Source organism: Trichosurus vulpecula, chromosome 6, assembly GCF_011100635.1.
Source record: "Trichosurus vulpecula isolate mTriVul1 chromosome 6, mTriVul1.pri, whole genome shotgun sequence".
Lineage (NCBI taxonomy): Eukaryota > Metazoa > Chordata > Mammalia > Diprotodontia > Phalangeridae > Trichosurus > Trichosurus vulpecula.
Window position 1 is genome coordinate 31,520,295 of NC_050578.1, and position 19,438 is coordinate 31,539,732.

The window sequence follows — 19,438 nt, forward strand, 5'->3', positions numbered from 1 at the left end:
ATTAGTTGAAAATTACATCATTTAGGAAGCAAAAATGAGTCCTGAGAAGTTAAAAAAAAACCACCTGTAAACTAAAGGACCTGCCTGTTTCTCATCATCAACCCTATGAAAAATCGTCAGATGGGTGAGTCGCTCTCACTAATCCTTTTACGTAATTAATAGCTGAGCCTGAGGCCTTAGATTCAACTTAGAATTAACTACAAGCTCATAAAGGAATTCTTTCCACCTTCTTGGTTTATCACTATTGTCACTGCCTGGATTTAGTGGGCCAGAGTCAGCTATTTGAACATTTCAAAAGTTTGCTTAGCAAGATCTCCTATTAATACATACTGTGGAATTTTCTTGATTGGAGTCATGGAGGTAGAATAATGTACCTTTTGACAGGGGAGGCGTTTGGGAATTGTATTGCAAGAAGAGAATTTTGCTTGTGTAAGAATCAATTAACTATCTATTAAGTGGCTGTCTTAGGAACTGAGGGGTACAAAAATAAAGACTGAAACAATTCCTACTCTTAAGAACCTTATATTATAACAGCAGAGACAACAAATACTTATACGAGAAGTATATGCTACACAGAATAAATATAAAAACAATATACAGTTAATACCTGCTTTGGGCTCACTTCCCCTAAGCCTGCACTGGAACTAGAATGTTGGGTCCCCCAGTTCCCAGAGTTCTAGGGGTAATGCTGTGGGTGGCCATCCTCCTAACCTATAGCTTGAGAGCCCCCATCAGTGTGCTCCTTGTTAACAAGTGTGCTGGATGAAGCACTGAGACTATAGTTGCTGAGCTTACCAGACTCAGTTGCTTCTGGGCTGGACCAAGAAGGGTTGCTTGGCCACTGGGAAGCTGCTAGACAGGGCTGCACAGGTTGCCCTGCTGCTAAGCTATGGTTTCTCAGGATGGACTGGCCAGAGCACTGACCTGCTGGGCTCTTCTCATAAAGCAGATGATCTTTTAGATTCCCCGTGTTTGCTTTTTGATAAGCATTCACGATCTTTTACTTCCTCTGGCCACTGGTTTGGTACTATGCTTTCTTTAGCTGTGGTGCTCCTTCAGTCTGGGCCATGACCCTTTGTCATGGATTAACTCAAGTCTCTCCTGTTTAACTTTCCTCAGTATCAGGCTCTGAAATGCTGGTTTCAAGTCAGGAATGGTGAGAAATATAGCCCCTCCTGTTCAGACATCCTGACTGGTACAAAGGAAGTTCCTTTAGCAAGAGGCTGTACTGCTGGTAATCCATCTAGACTTTGCCAATAAAGCCCCAAATGGGATCACAAATTGTTAAAGAGGACTGAAATGACTGAACAACAACTGTAACAACAACAAGAAGAAGATAAAGGCAGTCATACTTCCCAGAATCCTATTCAGGTCAAAGTTATAAATACAATCTATTTCCTAGAGGCAAGTTCATGGTCTAGTTAGCTTCTGCATATGCAGTTGAGCTATTCAAACCTCAGGCCTTTTTTTAGCCTTGGACTTGTTTTTTCCCCCCTTACTCTTGAAAGAGCCTCTTCCTTATATTTTCATGCCTTTTTTTTCCTGCTCCAGACTTTAGCTTTGTGAAATCTCAAGAGGGCAGACCATTATTCAAGGTAGCAAAGTACTAGCTAGTTAGGTTGATAAAGCACTAGTATTTGGGGAGGGGGAAAATTAGGAAGTAGAAAGTGATGTTTAGCATGACTATTATGGAAATGTTTTGCATGACTACACATGTATAACCTAAATTGAATTGCTTGCCTTCTCAATGAGGGGGTGGTGGTGGTAGGGAGTAAGTAAGGGAGAGAATTTGGAACTCAAAGGTTTAAAAACAAATGTTAAAAATTGCTTTTGCATGTAACTGAGGAAAAATAAAATACTAAATAAAAGTTAAAAAAAGAAAGTGGTGTTTAAGTTACATCTTAAAAGAATAGAGGAATTCTATGATGAGGATAAAATACATACTGGGCGAGGGGGATTGCCAATGCAAAGTTACAGAAACTGGAAACATAGTGGATGATATGAGGAACAGAGAGAAGGACACTTTTACTGGATTACAGAGAGTAGAAGGGAATTATATACAATATGATATATTATTATACATAATAAGCCTGAAAAAATAGGTAGGTACCAAGTTGGGAAGGACATTAAAAGATAAACAGAAGAATATATATTCGATCCTAGAGATAATAAAAAGGCAGTAGAGTTCATTGAGTAGGCAGCTGACATGATCAGGTCTTCACTTGAGCGGAATTACTTTACTGTACTTTGTATCAAGACTGGGGTGGAGGGGCGAGAATTGAGTCATAACTTGAGAGCGGTGCACAGGTGGCATAGGAGAGAGGGAAAGAGAGAAGTATGGGAGGAGAAAGGGGCAAATGAAAGAAAAAGAAAGGGCAAGCTTGTATTCTTACGATAATAATAGCTAACATTCGTGTAGTACCTACTATGTGCCAGGCACTATGCTAAGTGCTTTACCATGAACTCATTTGATCTTCACAATAGCCCCGGGAAGTAGGTGCTATTACTATCCCCATTTTACAAATAAGGAAATTGAGGCAAACAGCAGTTAGGTGACTTATCCAGGGTCACACAGCTAATAAGTGTCTGAGGCTGGATCTGAACTCAGAGCTTCCTGACTCCAGGTTCCATTCTGTTGACTGTGCCAACTAGCTGCTCCAATAGTCCTAAAACTTCAAATTCTAGTCTCTATTACATTTACATGCATATGTATATGTATACATATATGTATATATATATGTATAGATATAAAACAACATGTCTTACACATGACAGTATATGATATATATATAATATGTATGTATGCATATATCGTATTGTCTCTATATACATATACATGTATATATGTGTATTTGTATATTACATACAGGTAGATAGATATAGATGTGTATACACATACACACACACCCCAGTTAGTGTGGTACAAGTTGAGAATCAGTAGGACAGAGTGGACAGCATATTGAGTTTTGAAGGTTTCATGTCCCACTGACAAAATTTTCTATCTATGTGATCGTAAGCAATCCGTTTAACTTCACTGGCTTTTAACTATTTAACCAACAAGACTCAGTTTCTTTATCTGTAAAATGGAAGTAATACTACCTGTAATATAGGATTGAAACCTGATCAGTTTGTTGAAAGGTTTAAATGAGTTAGTGCATATAAATGCTTTGTAAACTTCATGCAAATATTAATTATTATTATTAATAGGTAGCCAAGACCAGATGAATTTTCTAGACTTCTTTCTGGGGAGGATAATACTTTTTGAGCAGGAAGGGACCTGAGAGGTCATGTACTTACAGATGAGAAAACTGCAGCCCATGAGATTAAATGAATTACCTATGATCCCACAGGCAGCAAGTAGCATGGCCAAGATTCAGACCCCCATCCTTTGACTCGATTCAGCACTCTATTCATTGTTCTATTCCTTGGGACTTACCTGGCAAGGGCGATTCCACGATCATGAAGGTAGTTTCCCCAGGGTGAGGCTCATCCCCAGGGCTGACCCCTGTGATTTCTCCAAATGCAGTGAGCTAAGACTAAAGTGGAAGGAGAGTTGGTGCATGACTTTCTGTTCACAGATAATTGTGCACGCAATGCAGCCTCAGAGGCTGAGATGCGGCAAAGTATGGATCGATTCTCTGCTGCTTATGCTAAATTTGGCATAACAATTAGCGCCAAGAAAATGTAGGTTCTCCATCAACCAGCACTACACCATCAGTTACAGCAAATGGAGAAGTGATGAATGTTGTGGATAAATTCACTTACCTTGGTAGTGTACTTTCCAGGGATGTACACATTGATAATGAAGTTGGCACGCACATTGCCAGAGCTAGCTCAGTGTTTGGGAGGCTCCAAAGGAGTTAGAGAGAAAAGGTATTAGACTGTCTACCATGTTGAAGGTCTACAGAGCTGTTGTGCTGATTTCATTGTTGCATGCTTATGAAACCTGGACTTTAAGTATATCAGTGCCATGTTGGGAAACTGAATTGCTTCCATTTGAATGTCTTAGGGAGATTCTGAAGATCACTTGGCAAGAAAAGGTACCAGACACTGAGGTCCTTTCTCAAGCTAAACTGCCAAGTATTCAAACTCTGCTTCAGAGAGTGCAACTCCGATGGGCTGGCCACATTGTCAAATGCCAAACGTACACTTGCCTAAAAGACTATTTTATGGAGAATTCAGATGAGGCAAGTGCTCACATGATGGTCAAAAGAAGCATTAGAAGGACACTCTCAAGGCCTGTCTGAAGAACTTTGGAATCTATTGTGAGATATGGGGGATAACTGGCAAAGGACCGCCCAGCATAGCATGCCTGTATCAAAGAAGGTGCTACCGTATTCCATGATCAAAGTGGAATTGTAGTAGCTCAAAAGAAACGGGAGATGTGCAAGCTTAGAGACATCTCCACTCCAAATGTTCATATGAACTATTGGTGCTCGACCTATGGTAGAGCCCTCTGACCTCATATTAATCTGATCAGCCAGTTGGACACACCGTACTTTGACTCCAACATAGTGATGTCATTCTGGTCCTCTTCAAGAATGAAGGACAACAACCAACCAACCAACTTTGGGAAGGGTTAAAGAAAGTCTGTTTACAAGAATTTAAAATATGACTCTAGACAATAGCATCTCTACTTAAAGCTTTTTAATAAACATCCTCCCTAGTAGTCTCTTGACTACAAGTTTTGTTTCAAATTATCTGTTTTTCTTGGCAACAGTAGCTAAGTTCCTCATTCTTTAGCTTTGTCAATGGTCAATTTGAATGAGTATCTGAGGCTGGAGGGTATAGAGGCAAGCATCCTGGTATGCCCATGGTGGCCTGCTAGCACAGGTCCTTTAATCTGCTTTACCAGGAAAGATAGCTTTAAAGGGGGTCAATAATCTTCTTTTAATTATATTCACTAGTTCAGAGGTGAGCACCCTGAATGACAGAGGAAGTACAAGTAGAGAAAATACAGAGAAAATATAAGAAGAGAAATTAGCATAAAGACCAACAGACAGGGCTCTGACTGCCTGAATCAAAGCAATATTGCTATATGTTTTATATACACCACTGGATCTGGAGAGCCTTTACATCTGAGCAGTCAGGGAGCTCTGAACATATGGCTACTCAGAGTCTCCACCAGGGAATCACAAGATCCTTCTCATAAGGGAACTCCCAAAGCAAACTACCAACTCAGAGTATATATACACTTCTCAGAGCTAGAAGGCATCACAACCCTGGTGACTCAGTGCCTAATTAGAAATTAGCAAAAAGTGTGAAACCTTTCCTCCAAGCAAACCTTCCCTAAGCAAGCTTCTCCTTTAAGCAAATTCCTCTTAGGCAAGTTCCTCCCCCAATAGGCTTTATGTGACTCAGGATGTATCACAACTATGAGTTTGGCCAGAGCCCAGAGCAGGTCACGTAGGCCTATTAATGGATGGGGAAGATCTTCCTAACCCATTAACATTACAGAGGGGAGGGGAGGGGATACAATAACTTACACAGGAAAAGTAAATCAAGGTTGGGCAATTTAATCTCTCTCTGCCTCCATAGAATAGGAAGGGAAGGGAACATGCATTTATTAAAAGCCCACTAGGGCTGTGCTGAACACTTTACAAATATTATCCTACTTAATCCTCACAACAACCCTGGGATATAGATGTTATTATTATCCCCATCTTATGGTTGAGGAAACTTGAGGCAGAAGGAGGTTAATTGACATGCCAGGGTTATCCAGCTAGTAAGTCTCTGAGGTCAAATTTGAACTCAGGTCTTCCTGACTCGAGGTCCAGGGTTCTGTCCATTGCAACACCTAGCTACCTCTAGGCATCACTGACGGCCATATTTAAGAGGTGCTAATGTAAGTGTAAACTTGGTCTCCAAACAAAATATTTGCAACGATCCTGATCATGGAGGAGGACAGGTAAGGAAGATCTGTGTTCAAGTTCCACCTTAGACATTAGTTTTGTGACTCTGGGCAAGTCATTTAACCTCTTAACTTATTTCTTTTTCTGTAAAATGGGAATGATGTTAGCAGCCGCCTCAAAAGGGAGACTTGAGAATCACCAAAATAGAGAAGGGAGTTGATGAGAACCCCAAGGGAAGTCACATAGGTGGAAAACAGAAGAGGGTCCAGGGCAGAGTCCCCGGGGACACCTATAGTCAGAGAGTGTGATCTGGAAGAGGATCCAGCAACGGCGAAAAAGAAGGAGTGGCCATAGGAGGAAAACCAGGAGAGAGGGGTGTTTAGAATCCTAGAGAAGAGAATATTGAGGAGGAGAGAGGGATCGACATTGTCAAAAGTTGCAGAGAGGTCAAGGAGAATTAAAACTGAGAAAAGGCCATTGATACTTTGAAAGTTAAATCAACAAGTATCTATTAATTGCTTCCAATATGGCTGGCACCATGCTAAGAGCTGGGAATTCAAATACAAATAAAAAGGAAGACTGTTCTTGCCCTCAAGGAGCTTACATTCTAATTTAACATCTGTGACTTTCCAGGTGGCCTCCCTCCCTCAATACAGATTATAATAACCTCTGTACCTTCTGTAATAACTAATATAAATACAAAATGTTAAACATCTATTGTTTCAACCCAGTGGAACTCATTTAACAGAAAGGGGGATGGAGTGGAGGTTAACATTTGTTTGCTTAGATAATTGAAGGCTCCTGCAGCTTCTCAAGGCAGCATGGGGTTTTGAATGTTTTTTTGCTCCACAAACACCTTCCAACAACAACAAAAAAAGTTTGTAAATCCATAGGGCAATTTAATATACTATTCATAATTTTCTTTATAGTAATTTACTGCTGATGGCACCATTAAAGAATTTTTATTGTGAACCCCTTGGACCAGGGGTGGGGAACCTGTGGCCTCAAGGCCACATGTAACCCTCTAGGTTCTCAAGTGTGGCCCTTTAACTGAATCCAAACTTCACAGAACAAATCCCCTTAATGAAAGGATTTGTTCTGTCAAACTTGGATTCAGTCAGAAGGCCGAATCCAAGGACCTAGAAGGTCACATGTGGCCTTGGGGCCTCAAGCTCTCTGGCCCTGCCTTGGACGATCCATTGCAAACCCCAAAGGAGGTTATGAGCCACTAAATTGGAACAAGGTTTAGCAAACAAAAAACATGAATCCGAAAACAGGAAACCCTGGTTCAAACCTCAGTTCTGCTACCTCTTACCTTTGTGATCTCGGGCCTCAGTTTCCTAATTTGTAAAAAGATCAGGTTGTACGAGATGATAGGTGCCCTTTTTTATCTATGGTCTGGTTATCCTCCTGAAAAGAAAGATAAAACACCATTTGAGGTATTCTTTGGTTTTATGGAGAATTTAGCTGCTACTGAGAAAGACGATTTCTTATCTATTCACAATTTTCACAATTTAATTCATAATTTTCAGCGTGTTCATGCTCTAAATTAGCTAATTAATGAATATACAGTGATCGTTCCTTTTTTGATTATATAACAAATATTTATCAGGCATTCCTATGTGAAAGGTCTTGGTCTATGACTATGTGTACCTATAATGCACAGATTTGGCAAAGATCCAGTCATTTTGATGAACTCCAGAGTCTCTATGGTTCCTGGCCTTTCAATTAAATTTTTTTTTTCTGAAAAGATTAACTTTTTTTCTCATTCAAGTTACTTTTTTTTCCCCCTGGAAACATCCTATGCTTGAAATAGGAATAAGTCAGTGGAATTAGAGAAAAGGAAAAACAACACAATTCCTGATTTGAACGAGTTTACTTTGTAAGACAAAAAGCAAAAAGACACAAGCCAACTGAGTCTGAACTCTCTACTCTGTTCTATGTACTCTAAGGCATGAAAGAGAGAGGTCTATTGTGTTCTCCTTCCAGGTCAGTCAGTTCTATACATAACCCATATTGTGACTGGCTTGTGGTTTTCATTGTGGTATTAAAAGGAGGGTTTCCTCTGAAAGTTTCCTCGACCCTGCCCAGGATAGTCCTTGGAAAAGGGTAACAAAGACTTACAGCTATTAATAAAAAACAAGAGGAAGCTCGAATCCAGAGAGAGGGACAAACATCAACAAAATGTATAATAACCTTAAGCTTAAAGAACATCTGTAGTAAGAAGGATGGAATAGAATGTCAGGAAGACCTGAGTTCAAATTTCTCCTGAGACACTCACTAGCTGTGTGACCCTGTGAAAGTCATTTAACCCTGTTTGCCTTAGCTTTCTCATCTGTAAAATGATCTGGAGAAGGAAATGGCAAACCAGCCCAGTATCTTTGCCAAGAAAATCCCAAAGGAGTCACAAAGAGTCAGACATGATTGAAATGACTGAACGACAACAACAAAAGTAAGGAGATTGGCCATAGGCAGCTGTGGGGCTGGCCCACGTTGTAGTAGAAGTTTGTAGGCTAGGTATTTTTTTTTTTAAAGAATAGAATGAAGGTTTGATATGGGGAGGGGGTGATGATTTTGCTGATGATAGGACCAGAAGAATTAGAGACTAATTACCAGTTTTTGCTCTGCTACTGATAGGCAGCTAGGCTGCACAGTGGATAGAACATTGGACTTGGAGTAAGGAACACTTGGATTCAAATCCTACCTCAGACACTTGCTACCTATGTGACCCTGAACAAGTCACTTCTCTCAGACTAGTTTCTTCATCTGTAAAATAAGGATGATAATAGCACTTCTCTCCCAGGGTAGTTGTCAAGTGAGAACATAGGTAAAGCACTTTGCAAATCTGAAAGTATGATATAAATGTTAGCAATGATGACGATGATGATGGTGAAGATGGTGATCAATCATGTAAATGTTGTTGTTTCTCCTTTGGTCTCAAAGAGGACCATGGCATCAGGAAGGTGATGCCATGACTTGTAAGTGTAGTTGTAATTGTGATTTGTCCTTTGGTCTCAAACAGGACCATGACATCAGGAAGGTGATGCTATGACTTGTGAGTGAATTAGATTGAAGTGAGGGAGGGCTGTGCAAAGTCACCAGTCTCCTCCAGGGCCATCTGGGTCCAGTGGCCAGATATAGATCAGGACGACTGGAGATGGCTCAGCCACTGTTACATCCTACATGAAACAGGGACAATGAATGTCAGCATTTAGATGAATCCCTGGACAGAGGGGCTAAGGAGATGGAGCTTGAATGGGAAGGAGATTGAGCATATGAGTATAAACTAAAAGGTCAGGCTAGCATGGTACTAAGATATCTACAAATTAATGGGTTGAGATAGGCAAGAAGAGCAGTCACTGGGCAGATAGTCAGAGCCTGGGAAGTCCATACTAGAATTAAAAATGAAAAATGAATGGAATATCAGGTCTTAGCTACCTGATAATTAAATTCTTCAAAATTTTGCTTTTTATTAAAGTTGTTTGTGTTTCTGTGGACCCAACTGGCACTGATGTGTTGGCATTATTATGGGTAGAATCTGCTGAGGCTGCTGGATTATCCCTCCCTATAAAATAAGAACTTAGACATCAAAGACACGACTTAGTAGACTTGTGTTAGGAAAAAGTTGACAGCAATTCTGGGGCATGCACATTATATGTTGGCTTCCACATTCTCTCATCATCTTCATACTCTGGCTAGTCCATAAGTCGTTTTGGATGGCCCCATCACATATGTGAGTCAAGGATATCCTTTAGCAAAAGCGATGTGATCAGAGAAAGCCAGAATGAAATAAACTAGGAACTTGCTTGCAGATGATGGGAGAGAGAAGGTGATGAAGTTAGAATACTCCAATTTATCAATGCTTATCTAACTGTGGTGCCCATACTGGGCACAATACTCCAGATATGGCCTGATGGAGGCAGAATGCAGAGGAATGATTACTTCCTTATTCCTGTAAGCTCAGCTTTTCTTTTGTTCATTTTTCTTTTTATTCTTTCACATTTTATTGTTTAATATTTTTAGTTTTCAACATTGATTTCCACAGGATTTTGAGTTACAAATTTTCTCCCCATTTCTATGCTCCCCCCCACTCCAAGCTGGCATATATTCTGATTGCTCCATTCACCAGTCGATCCTCCCTTCTGTCAGCCCACTCTCCCCCCATCTCTTTATCCCTTACTTTCTCTTAGGGAAAGATAGATTTCTGTGTCCCATTGCCTGTATATCTTATTTCCCAGTTGCATGCAAAAACAACTTTTTTTTGAGCATCTGCTTTTAAAACTTTGAGTTCCAAATTCTCTCCCCTCTCCCCTTCCCACCCACCCTCCCCAAGAAGGCAAGCAATTCAACATTGGCCACACATGTATCATTATGCAAAACACTTCCACAATAATCATGTTGTGAAAGACTATATTTCCCTCCATCCTATCCTGTCCCCCTTTATTCAATTATCTCCCTTGACCCTGTGCCTTTTCAAAAGTGTTTGCTTTTGATTACCTCCTCCCCCTATCTGCCCTCCCTTCTATCATCCCCCCTTTTTTATCTTCTTTCCCCCTACTTTTTTGTGGAGTAAGATACCCAATTGAGTGTATATGTTATTCCTTCCTCAAGTCAAACCCGAGGAGAGCAAGATTCACTCATTCCCTTTCACCTGCCCCCTCTTTCCTTCCAATAGAACTATCTTTTCTTGCCACTTTTATGTGAGATAATTTGCCCCATTCTATCTCTCCCTTATTCCTCTCTCATCTTTAATTTCATTTTATTTTTTAGATATCATCTCTTCATATTCAACTCATCCTGTGCCCTCTGTCTATATATATGTATATTCCCTTCAACTACCCTAATACTGAGAAAGGTCTCATGAATTACACACATCATCTTTCCATGTAGGAATGTTAACAAAATAGTTCCACTTTAGTAAATCCCTTTTAATTTTTTTCTTGTTTATCTTTTCATGCTTCTCTTGTTTCTTGTATTTGAAAGTCAAAGTTTCTATTCAGCTCTGGTCTTTTTATTGAGAAAGCTTGAAAGTCCTCTATTTTCTTGAAAATCCATATTTTGCCTTGGAGCATTATACTCAGTTTTGCTGGGTAGGTGATTCTTGGTTTTAATCCTAGCTCCTTTGACTTCCAGAATATCATATTCCAAGCCCTTCAATCCCTTAATGTAGAAGCTGCTAGATCTTGGGTTATCCTGATTGTGTTTCCACAATACTCAAATCGTTTCTTTCTGGCTGCTTGCAGTATATTCTCCTTAACCTGGGAACTCTGGAATATGGTGACAATATTCCTAGGAGTTTTCTTTTTGGGATCTTTTTCAAGAGGCAATTGGTGGATTCTTTCAATTCCTATTTTGCCCTCTGCTTCTAGAATGTCAAGGCAGTTTTCCTTGATAATTTCTTGAAAGATGATGTCTAGGCTCCTTTTTTTGATCATGGCTTTCAGGTAGTCCAATAATTTGTAAATTATCTCTCCTAGATCTGTTCTCCAGGTCAGTCGTTTTTCCAATGAGATATTTCACATCGTCTTCCATTTTTTTATTCCTTTGGTTCTGTTTTATAATTTCTTGATTTCTCATAAAATCACTAGCTTCCACTTGCTCAAATCTAATTTTTAAGGTAGTATTTTCTTCAGTGGTCTTTTGGACCTCCCTTTCCATTTGGCTAATTCTGCCTTTTAAGGCATTCTTCTTCTCATTGGCTTTTTGGAGATCTTTTGCCGTTTGGGTTAGTCTATTTTTAAGGTGTTATTTTCTTCAGTATTTTTTTGGGTCTCCTTTAACAAGTTGTTGACTTGTTTTTCATGGTTTTCTCGCATCCTTCTCATTTCTCTTCCCAATTTTTCCTCTACTTCTCTAACTTGCTTTTCCAAATCCTTTTTGAGCTCTTCCATGGCCTGAGACCACATTTTTCTTGGAGGCTTTTGATATGGGCTTTTTGACTTTGTTGTCTTCTTCTGGCTGTATGTTTTGATCTTCTTTGTCACCAAAAATGATTCAATAGTCTGCATCCTTTTTCGCTGCCTGTTCGTGTTCCCAGTCAACTACTTGACCCCTGAGCTTTTTGTTCAGTATATGACTGCTTGTAGAGTTGTCCCAAGTATTAGGGGCTGTGCTGCTGTTCTACTCCACTGTTACAGCAAGCTCTGCCATGCCACCCCTCCTTCTCCCCCAAGAATTGCCAACCAGGACAGCAGATCCAAGTAAGGTAAAGCAAGAGAACCCTGCCTTAGCACCAGCAAAACCCTTTCTGCACTCCCGCTCTGATCTGCCGTTTCATTCCTCCCACTGTGTGGGCCAGGGACTCTGGAAGCAGCTGACTCTGGAGCTCTGAAAGCAGCCTGCTGCCTGCCACTTCCGCCATGCTGGGGCTGGGGCCTGACCACTCTCACCCTGATCCAGCTAACCTGCTCAGTTGTCTTTGTTATTTGTGGGTTGAGAAGTCTGGTAACTGCCACAGCTCAGTGATTTGCGGCCCTATGACCCGCTTCGCCCTATCTCCTCAGTGCCTGGTCTGTCCTGGTATGGCCCACGCTGGTCTGTGCTATGCTCCCAGCACTGTATAACAGACCTTTCCCAGAGACCATCCAGGCTGTCCTGGGCTGGAGACCAGCTTCCCTCTGCTATTTCGTGGGTTCTGCAGCTCTAGAATTTGTTGAGCCATTTTTTACAGGTGTTTGGAAGAATTTGGGGGAGAGCTTAAGCGAATCCCTGCTTTCCAGCCACTGTCTAAGCTCAGCTTTTCTTGATGATTCATTTCTTGTCTTCTGTCTCTCAGAAGTGACTATCTTACTGATATAATATACTTATAACATTTACATAATGCAAATATTATATAATTATATTGTATATTATATTATTATAACAATATACATGGCACAATATACATTATATAGACTATACTAGTAGTGTATATTACATTGTGTAATATACACAAAATATGACATATGTAATCCCTCCCCTCTCTTCTCCTCCCTTTCCCTTCCCCTGGTCTCCCTTTGCGTTGTCTTTTTTTTTTGTATCTCCAGATACATTTTGTAACAAATGCTTCATAAATAATTGTTGACTGACTGAACAAGAAACAGAGCTAGAAATTCATAGAAGTTAATAATGGGGAAAATGATATTTTAAAATTTTAAACACAATGAATGGATAACAAGGCAGAAATACGTAAGTATAATGAATATTCTAATACCATCTAGCCCCATACACATGGAATAGTGGAAAGAACACCAGGCTGGGAACCAATTGACTCAGTACCATTTGTTTTTTTAAAAACCTAAGACCTATAAACAAAAGTGCCTCCTCCAGAAAGGAAAGGTGGACACCTAGTGGTGGTCTTCAGTACTGCATACACATGTGATCTGTAGCAGACAGTGGCAGGAGAGGAAGGTAGTGCCAGACTGTCAAGGGTCTTGAATGACAAAATGAAGAGTTTGAACTTTTATAATTAGGGAACTATCAAAAACTTTTGGAATCTGAGCAGGAGATGGATACTAGGACATATATTAGGTAGCTAGGTTGTGTAGAGGGTGGAACTCTAGACTTGGGATTCAGGAATACTAGAATTTACTGAGCTGTGTGACCCTGGACAATTCACTTGCCAATCTCTGCCTCAGTTTCTCCATTTGTAAAATGAGGATGATAATAAATAATAAAACCTGCCTCCCATGGTGGTTATGAGGATCAAATGACATAACGTGTGTAAAGTGCTTTGGGACCTTAAAGTGCTACATTTATTCAATTTGTTATTATTAAAGTACTATAGTTATTGCGTGTGTGTATAACATATGAATGAAAGGAAGATATCTGTCAATAGGATGGTGATGAGGGCAAAGGGGGAGAAATACTTTAGAGGCAGGAAGAACAGAACTTTTGGGGTTGGAATGTATGCCCCTTGAGAGTGGGGATCACTAAACATTTTTCTACTTATATCTGTAGCACCTAATAAAGTGCCCAGCAAACAGTAGGTGCTTAATAAATGTTTTTTGAGTGGTTGATTTGGAGGTTAAGGGAGTGTAGGATAATAGGATTATAGATCTCAAATTGGGAGGGATCTTAAAGGTCATCTAGTCCAACCCCATCATTTGGCAGATGAGGATGCTTGAGGACCAGGGAGGTTAAGTGATTTTCAAAAGTTGATACAGCTTATAAATGTCCAAGGCAGGACTTGAACCAGGGTCTGAATGCTCTGTCCATTACTTTTCTGCTTCTTATGAATGTGGATAACTGATGTTACGGATACGAATGTGGACAGAGAAGGCATTGATTGGGGAGCTAAGGAAAATAGTCCTACCTTTGCATTGTGACTGAAGCACATGCTGGGGTTCACTCTGGAATGGATGTACACTACTGAGAAGGCTTCCAGAGCCATCCTGTGACTGGACATGCAAAGTGAAAGGAGGCCCGATTGCGGGGCAGTTTTCTTTTGCATTGGAACCCAGGCTGTAGCCCAGATAATAAATGGTGCTGTCGTTGCACTGTGGTCCATGGCATTCGAATATATCTTACCCAATGATGTGGTCTCACTCTTGACTTTTACCTTCTGACAAAAAAAAAATCAGTTCAATCCAACTTGGTTAGGTCCAGATGTAATTGGATCATTCCCAGAATTCACATTTTGATTCAAACACTTGAACGGACATAGGTACTTGACATTAAGACACAAGTTATTAGAGGTGGAGGTGGGGAGGAAGATATGTGATGAGTACAAGGAAGGGGAGGCAAACTAGTGTCAACTGAGCTGGAGCGGAGACTCAAACCTTTTGTCCAGGACACGGGACTTGGCTTCCAGTTCCAGTTCCACCACTGACTGACCTTAGAAAGTCATTCAATTCTCTCTGAGTCTCAGTTTTGTCAACTATGCAACGAAGGCATTGAACAAAATGGTTTGTAAGGTCTCTTCCACCATGAAATCTACAATCCTAAGAATATATAACCTCTCCTTCTGGCCTCAGTTTCCTCATTTAAAAAAATAGGTTAGATCAGCAGTTTGCAGAATTGCTGGTTTCAGGACCCCTTTATACTCTTAAAATTTAAGAATCCTGTAAGACTTTTGTTTGCGTGATTTATATCTATAGAAATTTAGTATCTCAGAATTAAACCTGATAAAGTCTAAAATATTTATGAATTCATTTAAAATTAACAATAATAAGACCATTACATGTTAACATAAACAATATTTTTAATGAAAAAAAAAAACCTCTATTCTCCAAAGCAAAAAAAAAAAAATAGTGAGAAGATTGACAAATCTTCCAAATGTCTGACTTAACTGGATTCTCCTATCTGCTTCTGAGTTCAGTGGCTTGTGGTGATTTTGTTTGAAATATATGAGAACAATCTGGCCTCACACAGATATGTAGTTGAGGAAAGGGAGGAGTATTATTTTAAAAATAGTTTCGAACTTGATTACCCCTTGAAAGGGTCTTGAGGACTCAGAGGGGTCCAATTATCACACTTTTAATCTGACTTTCTTGCTGGGTGTGAGGCAGAAGCAGTAGACTAATTCGGAGAAGGAAAATCCAGAGGGAGGGACTGAATTAACATCTTTCTGGGGAAACTGGAGGGCGGGGGATGCTTGATCTCTGATGCAGGAGGCTGCTGGACTGGGTTTGCTTCTTTGTGCTTTCCATTTTGCCACCCGGTATTGAGTGGTTTATCACCACGCCGGGGCAGTGGGCTGGTACCACCGAGGCCTTGGTCCTCGGAGGTAAAGGAGTTCCGGAGTCTGTCTGCTGGGAATTTCGGGAGATCAGGGATGGGCCAGGCAGTCTGACTGTGCCTCCTGGGGCTGGACGGCTGCAGAACGCCTGCCTGTCACTTGACAACGAAATCTGGCATCTGCTTAGGGGAGGCTCCTCGCTCTTGCCCCTGAGAGAAAGACAGGCGGATGTTTTCATCAACTCGAGTGTCCCTGGAAGGAGACTACAGCTAGTTGTGGAAGCTCCGGGGGGAGCGTGGGAGCCCCGGGGGGAGCGTGGGAGCCAGAGGTGGGGGGTGGGGGGTGGGGTGGGGTGGGGTGGGCTGTGAGGGAGAGAGAGGTCAGCTTTCCCCAGCCCAGCTAAGACTGGGGGCAAAGGAGCCTGGGGAACGCTGCGGAGCTGCCCAAGGACAATCCAGGAAGAGCATTCGGGTCATTGGCCGGCGGGCTGGAGGCTGGCTGGGTGCAGGCCCCTTCCCACGTCCACCTGGCAGGGAGAGGAGACCCGGGCTGTCCCGGGATTAAGAGCGGCGGCTTCGAAGAGCGAAGGGTCCTCGGGGGAGTTCCTTAGGAGCCCATGGCCGGCGCTCACCAGCTCCAGGACTCCGGGCAGCCCGTGCTACGGGACGGTGGACCCTACCCCGGCCGCATTCCCTTGGACCTGGCTGTGGAGGTCCATGCCCAGCGCTAGCCAGGCCTGGACGCCCAAGGGACTGCCGCGACTGCCGCACGTCCCAAGGGGGCGTAGGCCCTGGAAAAAGGGGCGGCGGCGGAGTGGGGGTAGGGGGGACAAGGAGACTGCAAACCCTGAGCTCCAGCGGGGCTGGGGGCACCAGCTGCCTGCTTCATGCATGGGGGCCGTGGGGGCTGGCACCGCTCCCGGGCCTTGCACCCTAGCAGCGGCCGGCAGGTCCGGGACACCGCGACCAGCAGCAGCTGGAGCAGCAGCAAAAGCAGCAGAAAGGGACTGATTGTCATTGGGTAAGTCCAAAGGGCAAGCCTTAGCTGTTTATCCTGGTGCTGGGGCGGGGCACGAGATTAGAGGCCTCTCGGATTTTCTTCCTCTGCAGATATAATCTTCGGGTTTCTGGAGGGGTGGGGAAGGGTTGCTTGAATTTCTATGTTTACAAAACTCATACTCATCAATACATCGCGTAGGTATTTAATACAGAAAACCATGCAGACTAGCATCTTTGGGTCATCTCTGCAATTATAGCGGTCCTCCCGTTTGAGATCTCTCCCATCCGCCCAGAGCATAACATTCTTTCCTTACAATGCATTTGTATTGTGGACGGGACTGGACCTGCGATTTCATTGGTATAGGGAACTCCCCATTAGGAAAACTCTCTGTATTAAGGAAGATCTGCACCTTCCCTCCATTTTTATAGTCCTTTTCAGAAGCGTTGCCCAGAGGAACTAAGAGGTTAAGTGATTTTCTCAGGAGCACGGAAAGCCGGGATGAATCCAAAGTAGGACCTGAACCCAGATCTTCTTGTCTCTGAAGCCAACGTTTATCCACTGCACCAGCTGCTTCTTATTTGTATTTTTCAGTTAAATTCAAAATGCTATGGATTAGAGAGTATCCCCCCCCCCCTTTTTTTTAGCGTCAGTTTTCAGATATCTCCTATGTATAGGAGCAGAGATTAGTCCAGATTGATCAGAATCACAGATTAGAATTTAGGGACGTTCAAGATCGTCTAAACATTTCATTTTACAGATGAGGGTATAGAACCCCAAAGAGTGGAAGAAAGTGACTTCCTCCAGCCTGGGAAGTAGTAAGCAGGTAGTAGTAAATGGTAGAAACAGAATTTGAATTCAGGTCCTCCAACTCCACAACCAGCATTCTTTCTTTCCCTTATAGCATATATGCTTCCTCTCATTTTACAGAGGAAGGAAACTGAGGGAACAAACCCCAAGTTTTACAGACAAGGAAGTTGAAGTCCAAAGTTACACAGCCGTGGCCTTAGAACCTAGCTCTCCCAACTTCTGGGTAGTTTAGAGGTGCAGCATTTAGAACACTGGGTTTCTGGAAGACCTAAGTTTGAATCTGTCCTCAGACCACTTATTGTGAGGATAATGTGAAATATTTGTAAAGTACAGTACCTGGCACATAGTAGGTGTTACATAAATGCTAGCTGTTATTAATCTACGTTCCTTCCACTGTGCTATATATAGAGTAATAGTCCTGAGAAAGGAGTAACAATGAAAGTGTTTGATCATTAAAGTTCATAGAATTATTGGATCATAGATCTAGAACTGGCAGGTACCTTAGTGGTCGTATATTCCAAATCCCTTATTTTACAGATGAGAAAACAGATCTCTTGAGTGCTTTGTCCAAGGTTAACCATTTGCTGAGGGGAAGAGTCAGGTTTCAAACCCAGATCCTCTGACTCCAAATTTATCACTGCTATGTCATGCTGTCATGTCATAGTAATTGTATTCCTACGATGATGAATGGGCAAGGTTTCAGGCAGATGCCTATTTGTGGCTCAATCAATCCATAAACATTTATTAAGTGTCTACTATGTGCCAGGCACTGCACTAAGCACTGGATATACAGAAAGTGGCAAAAGACAGTCCTTGCCTCCAGGGACCTGAGAGAAATGATTGTTAATAATCAATGATTTGGGGAGATCCAGAGTTCTCCCGCTTTTTCTAAAGTCCTGATTTTAAAAGTTCAGTTTCTGGAAGGACATTTCTGATAAAGAAATCCGACTAACTTTCTTGTTCAGACTCCACCCAGGTACTTCTGCTCAGGTTTGGGTGGGGTATAATTTCTTTGAATAGGTTGCCCAAGGCTGGGGTTAACCTAAGAAGTAAATGACTTAATCAAAGTTCCCATCCAGCCCTTGCTTGTAATATCCATTCTCTCATTAATTGTTAACCAATCAGAGTTGATTGCCATCCTTTTAAACATTCCTCCTCCGAAAGAACAGATAAGCCCTGAGCCTGCCCACCATGATCCTTTTATTAAAATGCTGGCTTATTAATAAAATAATCAAGTTACCCAGAAGTTACATCTCTTGAACCTTTTTAAATGCCACAGACCCTCAATCTAAACATATTACCAACACAGATTCTGGCTGTGTCAGTAAAAAGTAAATTTAAAGGCAGCTAGATGGATAGACTACTTCACCTGGAGCCAGGAGGACCCGAGTTCAGATCCAGACTCAAGACATTTATTAGCTATGTGACCATAGTCAAGTCACAACCTCAGAGCGTCCCCATCCTTAAAATGGGGGTTATAATAGCACCTATCGCTCAGGGTCATTGTGAGGATAAAATAATATTTCTAAAGCATTTTACTCTAGTAAATGCTGGTAGTGGTGAGGGTGATGATTTAAGCTGCTTCATAGTAACTTTTGAGATGACTGCAAAGTATCCTCTTCATTTATTCATGAAATATTAATGATACTATGTAAAATGCTGGGAGTTGGGATAGAAATAAGAATCTACTTCCTCAAATCTTTCAGTTTTCCTGTGCATACATATCTATCTTAGGAATACTTCCCTTGGAAGAGATGTAATGTAACGAAAGGACTGAGTCCATCTTGTTTGGACAAATTGTCTTTTTTTTTTTTCTAAGAATGAAACTGCCTAGAAAAGAGATTTCTTCCTTATGTATACAAGGAGGAAGGAGAGAGTTCTCTGTGATAGTGGATGGATGACTCATTAACTGCTCCAATTGCCAAAACGAACTGAAAGGGAAGGGAAGAAAGATAGGGTTGTGTAAACCAGGTTGTATTTAGAAGAGATGTCATTATCCAATAAAGTTCATCCTTAGGAAGGAAGGTATTGGAGCACACTGAAATTTTTAGTGCCTAATCCTATTCTATCTGCTTCTAGCTTCTCCCTCTCCCCTACCAAGGTGTGCTAGGGCACACATTGT

The 19,438-nt window shown here is 41.6% G+C and overlaps 1 protein-coding gene across 2 annotated transcripts in view; it reads left to right on the forward strand.

The window, feature by feature from the left end:
* The window catches only part of FAM149A (family with sequence similarity 149 member A), a 91,752-nt gene that overhangs the window by 14,114 nt on the left and 58,200 nt on the right, over positions 1-19,438 (forward strand). Inside the window, exon 1 of one of the 2 annotated variants that reach the window (XM_036764827.1) lies at positions 15,893-16,530. The exons of the other annotated variant lie outside the window; for it this stretch is intronic. Within the exon in view, the coding sequence (XP_036620722.1) occupies positions 16,397-16,530 (134 nt within the window). The 5' untranslated portion in view covers positions 15,893-16,396. Of the gene's footprint in view, positions 1-15,892; positions 16,531-19,438 lie in introns of those variants that run through there. 2 annotated transcript variants of the gene reach the window in all.